Consider the following 13168-nt stretch of genomic DNA (forward strand, 5'->3'; position numbering starts at 1 on the left):
ACATCGCTTCATTCTTTCAAATCTCGGGAAAGTTTTGCTCGGGAAAGAAAACTTCCCAAAGCTTTACGCTTTAGCCAGTTGAAATATAATTTGTGAGCGTATACTGTATACATCTCAGAACAGAATGCCTGAAATTTGGTATTCACACATGAGAGATTAAAGGATATATGATGGAAGGGAAAAGACATGTTAAGATACTACAAATAATTAATAATGTGGACATGTTATTACTTCCACATGTTGCACCAGTGAGTCTGTGTATGTGTCTGGTTTCACACGGTTTATTTTTGAGTTTTGAGTTTCATGTACAAAAAGAATGTTAACATGAGAACTCTATATCCGACTCATAACCAATGATTAGTGAACTTTTACTCGTAGTTTTAAATTTTTGGACAACTGGGAGTTGGCATGAAAAAGACTTAAATACAAGCATAAATCAAAACTGAGTGTTGCATTAAACATGCATATTCCAAACTAACTACTTTATGAGGCATACATTGCAAAGCCATTAAATAATGAACAATGTATAGTGTCAAATACAGCGGCGGCCTTTGCAATTCGGAGGCCAGTTTCAAAGAAAAGGAAGAAAAGACAGACAAAACCATTGCAATGCGACTGCAGTTACTTTATCTGATCTTTTACTTTAGCTTTTAATAGTCTTATTAACGCGTTCTACTCCTTTAACTAGAATTTTGTCCAATTTTTTAACGAGGCTTTTTCCGAGAGCAAGCAAAGGCCCCTTATGTTAAGCCTGTTTCAAGTGCAATGGGTGAAACATAGCAAAGGGTGCTACTGGTCACATACTTGTACATCACATTTGAATTTCACTTTCTTAATTTTACACACATTATATTGTGGGGAAATCAAACATTTAGTCTGAACTTCGGCTTCTTAAATGTAGCTTTGGTGGAAGTTAATTTAATATTGTATTTTTGTAAAACACATTTGGTTGCAGACCCTTAGGCAACATATTGACTTAATTTGACAGCCAGTGATCATCTGAAGTAATTCTGAGCACTTTTTTGACAGAGGTGTTGTAAACTAGTCAGGCAGAGATATTGTTTGTTGTTGTTGAATATTTGCGGATCTTTTTCAATTTATAGGTGAATTCAGGTTGATTGGCACACTTTTTGCCATTGAGATGACTGGGAAAAAGTGTCCCATTCAAGCTGAATTCGCCCCGATGTCAGTTTACGTTTAAGCCATTTTAAACTCGTAACCAACAGTCACTAAAAATTAGCCTAGCCTACGTGCAGGTTATAACGCACGCACGAGCGGTTATAGTGAAACAGAACAGTTTGGCAGATCAAATGTTTGAAGCTTCTGTAAAATGGAGCAAACGGCTGCACACTATACTGCGTGTGTGTGTGTGGCTTTATACGCCAAACTGCGGCGTGTGAGGAAAGGCGAGTGCGCTGCGCAGAAATTGCAGTCGTCCGGTTCCCACGGTACAGCTGCTATGCGTGTCACTCAAGTTCCTGCCCCGCGCATGCGCAGAGTGGGCTGAAGCGTGACACCGGGAATTTTGTACACCGCGCGCGACGCGCACCTCTGTGGACGCGCACAGGAAGTCGCACAGACTGTGTTATTGACTTTAAACAGCTGGAATTGCTGCTTCACAAGTCTAATGGTTCAGAGAAAGGTGTTTCGTGTTACTATTTAGCAACCCCAATAAAGAAGCGGTTATTGCCATTTGTTGTAGACAGGTAGGAAAGTGATCTATGACAATAATAGGAAAATGTATCTGAATGGCAGTTAAAAAAAAGAAGAAGAAGGATCCAGATACTTTTTTGAAGCCAAAGGTATTTTAAGGTTCAGAGAAAAATTGTCTGTGGGTCTCTCTTTATGTTTTACACCGTAATAACAGGTGAATATTTTCCACTTCGAGATATGATCCCGAAATTGCGTACGGATTGCTTTTGGCAAGATTTATATGCAAGACAATATTGTCGGTTTCTGAATAAAAGCCCAACCCAAGCCTTGCTGTCGAGTTATATCCATCTTTCAAGTGGTTGTTTATATCAGTTTAAAGATTTCCCCTCTCTCGAATGTGTGCATATTAACACATAATAACCTAATAACGCAGTCGTTTTATTACGGTGGGATGTTTGGGCAACGAGACACGCCCATTTCTCAGTTTCAACGCGTGGCCACTCCCCCAAGCCAACCCCTCAGCCAATCAGCATCGCACAACCCCTCCCATTCCACAATGCTTGATTCAATAGAGACGTATTGTTATGCAAAGTAGTTCGTCTAAAATATCCCCCTGGCAACGCAGCTCTGGGCAGAGAATTACCGGGACCGCGCGACGGACAAACAGAAGCGGGCAAGCGGGCAGTTATTTGAGTCACTTCTACCCGTCCACACGTAAATAGGCAAGTACATCTTAACTTGTTCAGTTTTAGATGTAACGTGGGATAGTCCTTTAACAGTTTCTGTGTTTATTTCAGTCACCCTTGCCAAATAAACCACAGCGGGACGCGAGAGACGCATTTCTTGAGGTAAATTTACCTCAGACGTCTTTAAACCTAACGGCCCCTCGATGCGCTTAACCGGAGATACCGCCGTTCACACGCCTCCTTTCTCACACTAAATAACTCCATATTCTGCCATAACCTGGTGCTGCTACTGAGAGACACACACACACACTTGCACCTTGTGGATCATTGAACTTTCTCGCTAGGTCTTTGGATATATACACCATAGTCAGTGACTGCATTTTACACACCAAGTGTGTCGTTTACTTGTCCTTTTTTGGGGATATACGCTAGTCTCACGCGCCTAAACTGGTTTTAGTCCAGTAAAGCCGCGACTATATCCAAGTACACGAGACGGTAACGGCGAAAAGAGGCGGTTAAAGCATCATGAGCCAGGCGGAGATATCGACGTGCTCGGCGCCGCAGAGAGTCTTCCAGGAGGCGGTGAAGAAAGGCAACACGAAGGAGCTCCATTCGCTTCTGCAGAACATGACAAACTGCGAGTTTAACGTCAACTCCTTCGGCCCCGAGGGACAGACGGCTCTGCATCAGTCGGTCATCGACGGGAATTTGGAGCTCGTGAAACTTCTGGTGAAATTCGGTGCCGATATTCGGCTGGCGAACCGAGAGGGATGGAGCGCGTTGCACATCGCCGCGTTTGGAGGACACCAAGACATCGTGTTATACCTCATCACCAAGGCCAAGTACTCCTCCGGCGCGCGGTGATCCGGTAGAAACACGCGGAAAGACCGGGCTCGTTTGAAACTAGCATTGATCTGCCAAGCTTTGACACGACAGACAGCGGCGAAGCTCCCTTGTACCTTAAACCAAAATGAGGGCTGTAGCCTTTTTTCTTTCCCGTGAGTAACGTATATGGTCAGATCTGGCGACGAGAAACTGTTTGGGGATGTGCGTTGGTACTATAGCTTTTTATTGAATGTGTAAGTCATCAGATCTGGACTGTGTGGCTTTACCCAGGGCTTGACCTCTTGACCTGTCCACCTGGAGAAATCGAGATGGCACTTGATGCTGTGGCTGAATGCTGGAATAGTTGAACTCCAGAATGAAGGCCATCCTCTGTTTTGGCTAAACACTGTCTTTAATACAAACCGTAAGTCGTTTCATCAATCAGATCGTGTGGCATTGGTGACCAGTGCTGAAATATGTCCTCGGAAATAACAATTGACTTATTCTTAAGTACTGTACACATAGCTTTACTGTGTTTCTCTGTACAAGTAGTGTATTGTGCTCTGCCTTCACCTAGCAGACGGCTTCCACACAGCTTTCAGGCCAGTGCGACCCACGTCTATGGTTAACGTGTTACTAAAAACCGCTGCTTTCGCTTTTTTTTTTTTTTTTTTTTTTGTATCAAAACGTCAGGAAAGTCGCCTTTGGGACACACTTTATAATCTTCTTTTCAGTATTTTTGAATTAACACCCTGGTCATCACTGTGAATACAGGCTGGGTTTGTCTTTTTATTTATGAAGGTACATTGAGATGATGCATTTAAATTATGTTGTGGTTATTTTTAAGACTATAGCCTAAGTGTAAAAGTATGTAGGGTGACCTAAAGCTGCTTCGGACTCGTTACAGGCTAAACTGTCCCGTGTGGAGATTCTGCTCCACGGCCCCCCTACGTGTACAACTCTTTTTTTTTTTTTTTTTTTTTTTTTTTTTTTTCTCCCGGGAAATGCGTCCCCTTCTACTTTTATTCTGGTTCTCTGCATCAGCTACCTCGACTTGAAAGTATTCGACAATATCATATGCTCTCTTTCTCAAGCCTTCTCCTTAACCCTTCTCAGTTACCCACTAGTGCTCAACAGAATCAGTATGCCCTGTTTGGGTAATTGTACTTGATATTTTCTTCTTGCCATTTTTTGTACAATTTTTTTTTTATAATCTTCACTCGGGACAATTTATCTCCGTGAACCAAAATTAAGATCCATTGGTTATTCGAAACATTTTTTTCCTTTCGTCAAGCATGGTTGAGACATTGTAGGTTATATTTCAGCCAAGTGCTTAATTTTGCATTGCCATTTTTTGTTTCCATTTCAGTTACAAAAAGTGAAATGCGTTGCATGACTATTAAATGCAGGGAGTTTTGTTGCACATATATGTGGAGCCTTTTACGCCCCCTAGTGCCTGGTCGGGTAACTGCAGGAGCTGAGGCTTACCCAATAGTTACTACTGAGCAGGACTATATGAACATTGAGAAGACTATGACTTCTGTTGCAGGAAACATTGACAGATTCATTCAAAAAGACTGCCTGCCGCCTTTAAGACTCATGGCACCTGATGTTTGTTTCAATGCTGCTTTTATGTAAGTTTTTTTTTTTTCTTGATACAATGGCCAACGGTGAGTGAATGAGGACAAATATCAGTTAGATTCAGTTTTTTTGTCGTTGTTTTTGCGAGAAGCCCCATGCAGTTGTGTGAGCATGTGTGATTGTACTCATGCCACAGTTCAGTGGTGTTGCTGATGTTTCCAGCCCCTGTCGCTCAACCTGGTGAACCACACCAGGAGCTCCTCGTACACCTGGAGACACAACAGATGTGATTCTCATGATCATCTATTCGATTGGTATAGGCAGAACAAATATGCATCGCTTGTCTTAAACTTGATATTTTTACTCTTGTTGAAAATATTGCACTGATGATGACTGTTGTTAATTCGTTGACTTCAGGTCAACATTTTATTTTTTCTAAATAGAAAAAAGGAACACAACAAAATACTATTGTATAAAAAAAAAAAAAGCTCCAGGTTATATTGTCTCTTTTTGTGTGTTACATCGTATAACATTACGTTTGCAAAGATGTTTGTATCTCTGTGACCGGGTGTATGTGTATACATATATGGTATATATGGATATATCGACGCTGATATCTCAGAGCACTTTCTTATTTGAAGTGCTCTCCTCCTGATGTTAATAAAGGGGAATAATACTTGTGATGGTAAGATCATTGTAACAAAAATAAATTGCACGATGTATAGTTATTTTATCCCACTATTTGTCATAACATTTATGGCATGGGGGTTAAATGACTGGATAGGTGTATATGAATGAGTAAAAGTGCTGTTGTATTTTTTCTTCTCTTTTATCTGGACCAAGTTATTTTTTATCTTGTGTCTCCAGCGAGCAAAAGTTTTATGAGTGATGCGAATGTTCTTCTGTGTTGACTTTATCTTTTCCTTTTTTGTGTGTGTTTGTTTTGTTTGTAAGGTTTTTTTTTTTGAACATTTGTAACACTGTGATTCATGTGTGGTGAGAATATGAGTGCTGTATATTTTTTTGTATGTATGTATGTGTGAGTGTTTGTGTGTGTGTGTTCAAGCCAGTAAAGAAATAATTAAACCTTCCTCAATGTGTGGCTGTGAGAGTTTCTTTCTATCTTTAAGGAAGAATTGGGCTGGTTTGGGCCTCCTCTCTGGGCCAACCTGACCCCAGTTTCCATTCTCTCCTTTTTGTCATTCATTTGGCCTAGTCCTTTCATATGCTGGATAAAAGAGTGCAGGGGGTTGTGGGTAATTTTGTTTTAAAGACAGATCCCCTCCCCGTGTGTTTGCGTGGGTTTTATGTTACTCTGTGCATGGAGCAGCTCTCTGCCCTTCTGTTCTTTGGGAGTCTCGTAGCATTTCTTCATACTTTTACACACTCATATCAAGCACTTTTAATTGTTCATTTTCATGCAGTTCTGCCTCAGTTTCTTTTGGACTTCCAACACTGTAAAAAGTGATCAGTTGACTTAACGTGAGGAAACCCATTGCCTTAAAATAAGAAATAAACTTCATGCGTAATTGAAAAAATTAAGTTATGTGAACTTGACAATTCCACATTCCACAAAAAACAAAAAAATTTTTAATTGCACATGAGGTTTATTTACTTAACTTAAAAAAGTGAGGAAACCCATTGCCTTAAAATTGCGTAAATAAACCATGTGTAATTGAAAAAATTAAGTCATCTGGAATTGTCAAGTTCACATAACTTAATTTTTTTTGATTTCGCATGAGAAGTTTATTTCTCAATTTTAATACAACAGGTTTCCTCACTTTTTGTAAGTTAAGTCAACTAATCACTTTTTACAGTGAAAGAGAACTTCGAAACACTTAACAGTGTTATAAATTAAGTAATGTATTCTGCATATCATGCATTCCTGAAACGAGAGAGTTGGTGTGCTGATTTCTGTTTCTGTTCTGATTTATTAGTGCAAAGTGTGGAATGTCCAGCTCGTGCATTTCTGAAATTCACAAATTAGCCCAAAACTTTATCTGACATCGCCCAGAGCTTGCTTTAGTGCAGCGGTAATCCGAACTGCAGCAGAACACAAGCAAACCGCTCTGAGTGCTTGGTGTTTTCTGCAGGTAAACCTAGTTTACTGCATGCTTTTGAAGACAACCCTCACTAGAAGACTGTGACCTCAATGGCATCCTTCTCTGTTTCCACCCCCCTCCATGCCCCCCTCCATTCCCCGGGCAGGATGTTATTGTTGAGCTGGATTTCCATTGTCCGGCGGCTGAGTTGGCCACCTTCCCAGAGTGCAATAGAGAGGCCCCCTAATAGATTCTTCATGTGCCTCAGTCCCGACACACATCATCGCAGGAATTTGGAAATGATTTTAACAGAGTCCCGTCGCTCTGCGCGCTAGCCTTCCCCCACCGCTAGCTGGAGAGGGAGGGATGTGTAAACCCAACAATGTGAAAAAGAATTTTGTGAATGTACTTGAGAGCGAGAAGGAAACATGCTCCTCTTCTAGAGCGGAGAATGTGAAGTGGAGGCTTTGAGTTGGAGGTTTTTCTTTTTTTTGTTTGTAATTAGGTGCGCAGGAATGTTTTGTTGCCCCGTACCTTCAGAGTTGTGGAAATCCATCGCAAGTGCTTCAGAGATCAAAACGACCTCTCCGCACGGACAGATTCACATCAGTAGTTTCACATACTTTCCTGTGTGATTCCACAAAGGCCCCACAACATTGCTTGCCCTGGTGCAAGTACACACATGCAGAGAAAAACATGTTTGTGGCCGCAAAGATTGTTGCGAATTCTCAGAAGGCAGGGAACATTATAGCCAGAAGGGAATGAAGATGAATGATTATTGCAATGGCTTAGTCATGACCACAACTATTTCAAACACAGTATAATCCAATAAATGCACTCTTCTGCTGGTGGGAATGAGTTATAGTGTTAAAGATGCAATGGTTTTATTGTTCGTTTTTGGTACTCAGACCAACATTGTAACATTTTATAATCAGACCAACATTGTATTTAGTTTTGGAACATCCAATTTACTTAACTTATTTAATATATATTTAATATATTGTAAATATACATTTATATAAACATATATTATATATAAATAGTTATTAATATGTTATTAATTGTGCAGAACCATGTCTCTCTTTTGGTTCATTAAACTTGCAATGAAATGTAGTTACATGCTTTATTCTCCGTAAAACTATTTTCAATTGCACTGACTGATTGCTCAACTTACAACGTCCTTGTCCTATATTATTGCTTTTGTCATTAAAAAGATGTAGGGCTGACTAACAGGTGATATAGGCTAGATTTAAAAAATCGGTGCTCTTGAACACTGTCAAATCAAAGAAAACTGCTTACTTTAGTTTAATAGGAGAACCCCCACTAATGCATGCTGTTAAATATGTAAAACAAAGTTCTCTCGTATTGAAAACCGAGAGGAAAAATATAGGGAGAATGAGACAGGTGGCAAGGCCTGTCCTTCCTTACCCTCCTCTCCTGTTTGAACTCTCTTTCATTCTTTCGCTCCGCTCTGTGCTTTTTCAAGCACACAGTGACAAGCACATTCATTCTCTCGTTCTATTCTATGCTCTCCTCTTTTTTTTTGTCCAGCCTGCTGGATTCTGCTTCATCGCTATTCAGCTCCCAGACGGACCACCATTGATTAGATCCCCCCTACATTTACCCCCTCCAAAACATACTCACACACACACACACACACACACACACACACACACGCACACACCAGCCGTCTCCACCTCACACACCCTGCACTCAGCAGCTGCTATGCTAATGAACCTCAGGAATAGAGAGATGGGGAAATGACAGGGAATCATAGACACGACTCTGTATCATCATAATAAACTGAGGTTTGGTAGAGCTGAGAAATATCAAAATAAAGATAAAGGCATGCGAGAAGAGTAACAATAATCCCGCCCTACTTTCAAGCAAAGATTTACTTAACACAGTGTGTGTGTTGGCCTTCAGTTTTTTACATGGCGGCCCACACCTTTACCATCTCTCCTGTAATTGCTTAAACAGGATTTCCCAATCCAAGGTCTGAATATCATCCAAGACACATATTGATTCTGGCTAGAATCTGCAGTTAAACATCCACTACTGTTCCTTAACTATAACTATGCACAGGGCTCTGAAGTGCATTAAAAATGAGTGTATGCCTAATTAAAGTCGCTTTCATCCATTCAAAAATCCATTTATCATTCATCAGAAATTTCTGAATGTTGCAGACAGACTGAAATCTGTGATTATGAGGTTAGACGCATCTTTATAAGTGATTCTTCCTATAAAAAGAATGAAACTAGTCTGACAAAACAAGTCTAAAATAAGTGACTTGCAACAGTGAGAAACATTGCCTAATGCCTAAATGTCTAGCCTAATAACAGTGAAGCAGCCAAAATGTAACGTGATATGGTCAAGCACTAACAAGCCCAAATATGTGACTGTATTCATTTATAATTCCAAAAACAACCAGAAAACAACAAGCCCCAAGCTGCTTATAATAGGTGACATGAACACTGATCTTGGTTTTAAACCTTAATATTAATGCTTTCAGATGTAAAATACAGAGTGTGTGCAAACACACAATGCCAATTATGCCAAAATGAAAACTTGTGTGAGTGAATTCTTGAATGACTTCTACTGTCGTCTCATTTAATACATCAAACTATGAATTGTCACTTTGTACCATTATACATACTTTTGCATGTAGAAACCGTTAATAAAATCAATATGGCACTCAAAGTGTATATATGTAACAACACCCTTAAAGCTACATATATATAAAAATATTGCATGTACATTATTGATATTTTACATTCATTTATTGTTTACAGTGTGTCAGCATTTAGTGCTTGTATTGTTTACAGTCATTTCTTTGTCGTGTCTGTATAATATGCAAGACTGCTCTGGTCAAACAACATTCTGCTTTTCTACTACAGATATATAAATGTATCTTGCTTTTAATGTACTTTTATACCATTGGAATGACAACTATTTTAAACTTGCTGTACTTCAGAAGCCTAAATGCACAAACATGTAATGTGATATTTACCATGAGAGAGAGAGAGAGAGAGAGAGAGAGAGAGAGAGAGAGAGAGTGTGTGTGCACGGTAAGCATGATAGACAGAGGACATTCGAGCAGAAATCAGCATGGAGAAGTAAACAAACATTAAAAAAAGAGCACTAACAAAGCAGGAGGGGAACCCGGGCGCTTCAGTGCATGAATATGGTTATGTGTTTATGGAGCAGGCAGCTGGGGAGAGGCCCCATCCTCGCTCCTGCTCAGCTATTTAGACGTGTCCCCGAGCGGCGTGACCCAATGGCCTGCGGGGCGGGGCCACTCATGTGACATCTGCCTTTCTGCGCGAGGGAGCGCCCATATGGAGCATACGCGCATTAACACTCACGCACACATGCATACGTACACACAGCCCTCGCCCTGTCACATCGCTGTACCCTCCTGCTGCCTGCACCTTTTGTTCTGCTATTGTGCGTCTCATTCACTGCTGTTTGCCTCATTCCTGAACAGACCATAAAGAGGGAGGGTGTGGGTGTGTGAGTGTGTGTTTAGGAGGGCATGTCTGGTCAGCGACGCATTCGTGCAACAGGCTTCAAGGGCAGGGCGCTCCCCTGCGCGCGCACACACACACACACACACACACACACACACACACACACACACACACACACACACACACACACACACACACACACACACACACACACACACACACACACACACACACACACACACACACACACACACACACACACACACACACACAGAGCTGAGGTTAAGGAGTAGGGTGCGAGCACTGGGGTCAGACTTTCTCCTCTCTACACATGTTCAGGTCTCTGTAACCAGAGGTCACTGACCTCACCCAGCTGGACGCTCTGATGTGACTATCGTCCATGTCTGAGTTCATCGATGTGAGGGGAAACATCAGATTTCAGAAAGTCAGATTTCACAATAGGTAATTAGTGAACTTATCACGTGAAAAGTATGGATGAACTAAAATTTGTGCAATAACCACACTGTTCTTTTCACACTGTTTGCGCTTATGACATGAATGATTACTCAAATTGTTAGGCTTGTTCAGGAGAGCTGTGCTTTTACTTTTCTAGGCAATCCGAATGACAGTTTTCACCCGGATAAAATGAGGAAAATCCCACCACCCATATTAATGGATGGTGATCGGTATACCCCAAGTATATGTCCTAGGACCTTATTTTGTTGTACCTTTAGCTCATCAGAATCAAAAGTTTTAAGATTTTTTTTTAATCTTACAGTCAGAGTGACAGCCTCAGTTTCAAGAGCTTTATTTTCTTGACAAGCTATAACATGAATGATACCTCAAATTGTGCAGCTTGTTAAAGAGAGCTGTGCTTTTACTTTTCTAAGCAATACAAATGACAATTTTCACCTGACGAATGATAAAATGAGGAAAAATCTAGATTCTAAAAAAGCACATACTATGAATGAACTTAAGTGCAAAAATACACACTATACCATCTTCTGGGTTTCATAAAACATCCCAAAATGTATCCTTAAAGTCGAGATTAGAGTAGTGACTGATATTTTCTTCCGTATTGTGAAGTATGTACAAGTGAAACGGATTATCGTAAACAAAACAAATAGGGCTGGACTTGGTTCTGTCCATCGGCTGTTGATTGGATGAAGGCAGATCTGAACCCTAGCTTGCATTTAATTATACGAAAGGGGCGGGGTTTAAGCAGACTAAATGATTGGAGAAGTCTGACATATATCACTAGAGAGAAGACTGTCATTTCACTGGAAGATCAAGTTGACATTTTAATTAAAATGTACAAGGTCAAGAAAAAGAAAACAAACATGGTGGATGAACCGTTTCCAGTAAGATCAATAACATTCATTTAGAAAATAGATTGGCGAGTTTCCATTTCACGCCAGCTTTAAGTAACTTGTGACCAACAGTGTGATTCCATCAGCAACATTTTTTCCTGGTTTAAAATCATCTTTTGTTGCTGACTGTGCGAGTTCTTCAGGTTTGAGAGTGTCCTTTGCATTTGAAAACAACTGCTTGCAACAAACCTCTTGACCACCACGTCAACACTCTCATGTCCTCCATTGATTCTGTGATCATTCCATGTGACCACGTACATGTCGACACAGCACTAGAGAGCACTTTAGATCTCGCTCACCAGCTCCACTTCTGCTCCACATTGAAGCTGAGTATATGCTATGTGTGTCACCCCAGTGCTCCTCCTATTGATTGCGGGTGAGTGCGTGTACGTACGTATGTCTGGCCATGCCGTCACTCCTTTTGGGCTACACAAGTGTGAGTGTGTGCGCTGGCAAGTGATTGTGGGGAATAAAGCCCTGGTTGTTTGCAGTGAAACTATGGGTTGTAAGTGAGTGGGGAGATGCGTTTCTGTTTGACTGGGCAGGCTGAATGGGACTATTCAGTAGACCCCCAAACTGCAACCCTCTTTTCTCTCCATTGTCATCTCCCCTTCTCTCTGCTGCCCCATACAGCCCAAGACAGAGAGAGAGAGAGAGATGTCTGGGAGGGAGAGAGGAGTGGGGGTTGGGATCAACGAGGGAAGACCGAATGGGGACAGAGAGGGGTAAAAACTGTAGAAACCCCTACTAGGCTTTCTTACTTATTAAGGGTCCCTCTTTCACTTTTGGTTGTCTTTCATAATAAACGTGTGTATTATTAATGGATGGTGAAAGGTATACCCCAAGTATATGTCATAGGACCTTTTTTTAAAGATTTTTTTCTACAGAGTGACAGCCTCAATTTCATTAGCTTTATTCTCTACTGTACAGAAGCAGTTTCTTTGTCTCAACAAGCTATAATAATAATAAAAAAGAAAGAAAAACTGGCATCAACACCTCTAATATTGTCAATACATTGCTAAGTTATTGTTTAATAAAAGAAGCAGTCAGACATGAAAGGAAGGTCAAATCTTCACAGGAAGAGGGCATAGCTTTGATCATATGCAAGGGAAGTGTTTGACAAAGTTAATTCTAACCTGCTGAGGGCTTTATTATGTACACAACCAAGCTGACAAATGTGCTCGAGTGGAGACTCAATGACCAATCAGTGGCTTCGCTCTTCCTGTGGTCACGGTCGAGCTCAGAGCCTGTAAGGAGACGGAGAAAGGAATCCAAGCACCCTTTTTTTTCCCCACTCGTGTTTTTGCTTGAACTTGTGTTTAATTGCTATGGAAAAGAGAGGTGCAATTCATCTCTGGTCAATCATGTTCTGTGTGGTTTATGTTTTTCTGCAATGAGTGCTTGTGGTGATGCATGTATTGACATAGTGAAACTGGTTTAAATAATTAGTTCAAACCAATATGAAATTCTTTCATCATTTAATCACCCTTATGTTGTTCCAAACCCGCATGACTTTCTTTCTTCTGTGAAAAACAAGAAAT

The 13168-nt window shown here is 40.8% G+C and overlaps 1 protein-coding gene across 1 annotated transcript; it reads left to right on the top strand.

Moving 5' to 3' along the window:
• Positions 1-2223: 2223 nt before the first annotated feature.
• On the top strand, positions 2224-5836 carry nrarpa (NOTCH regulated ankyrin repeat protein a). Its single transcript, XM_082158848.1, has 2 exons — positions 2224-2375; positions 2451-5836. Exon 2 carries the CDS (start codon positions 2865-2867, stop codon positions 3201-3203), a length of 339 nt encoding a protein of 112 aa, XP_082014974.1. The 5' UTR covers positions 2224-2375; positions 2451-2864; the 3' UTR covers positions 3204-5836.
• Positions 5837-13168: the final 7332 nt, after the last annotated feature.

This window comes from Leuciscus leuciscus (assembly GCF_965113295.1).
Source record: "Leuciscus leuciscus genome assembly, chromosome: 24".
NCBI lineage: Eukaryota > Metazoa > Chordata > Actinopteri > Cypriniformes > Leuciscidae > Leuciscus > Leuciscus leuciscus.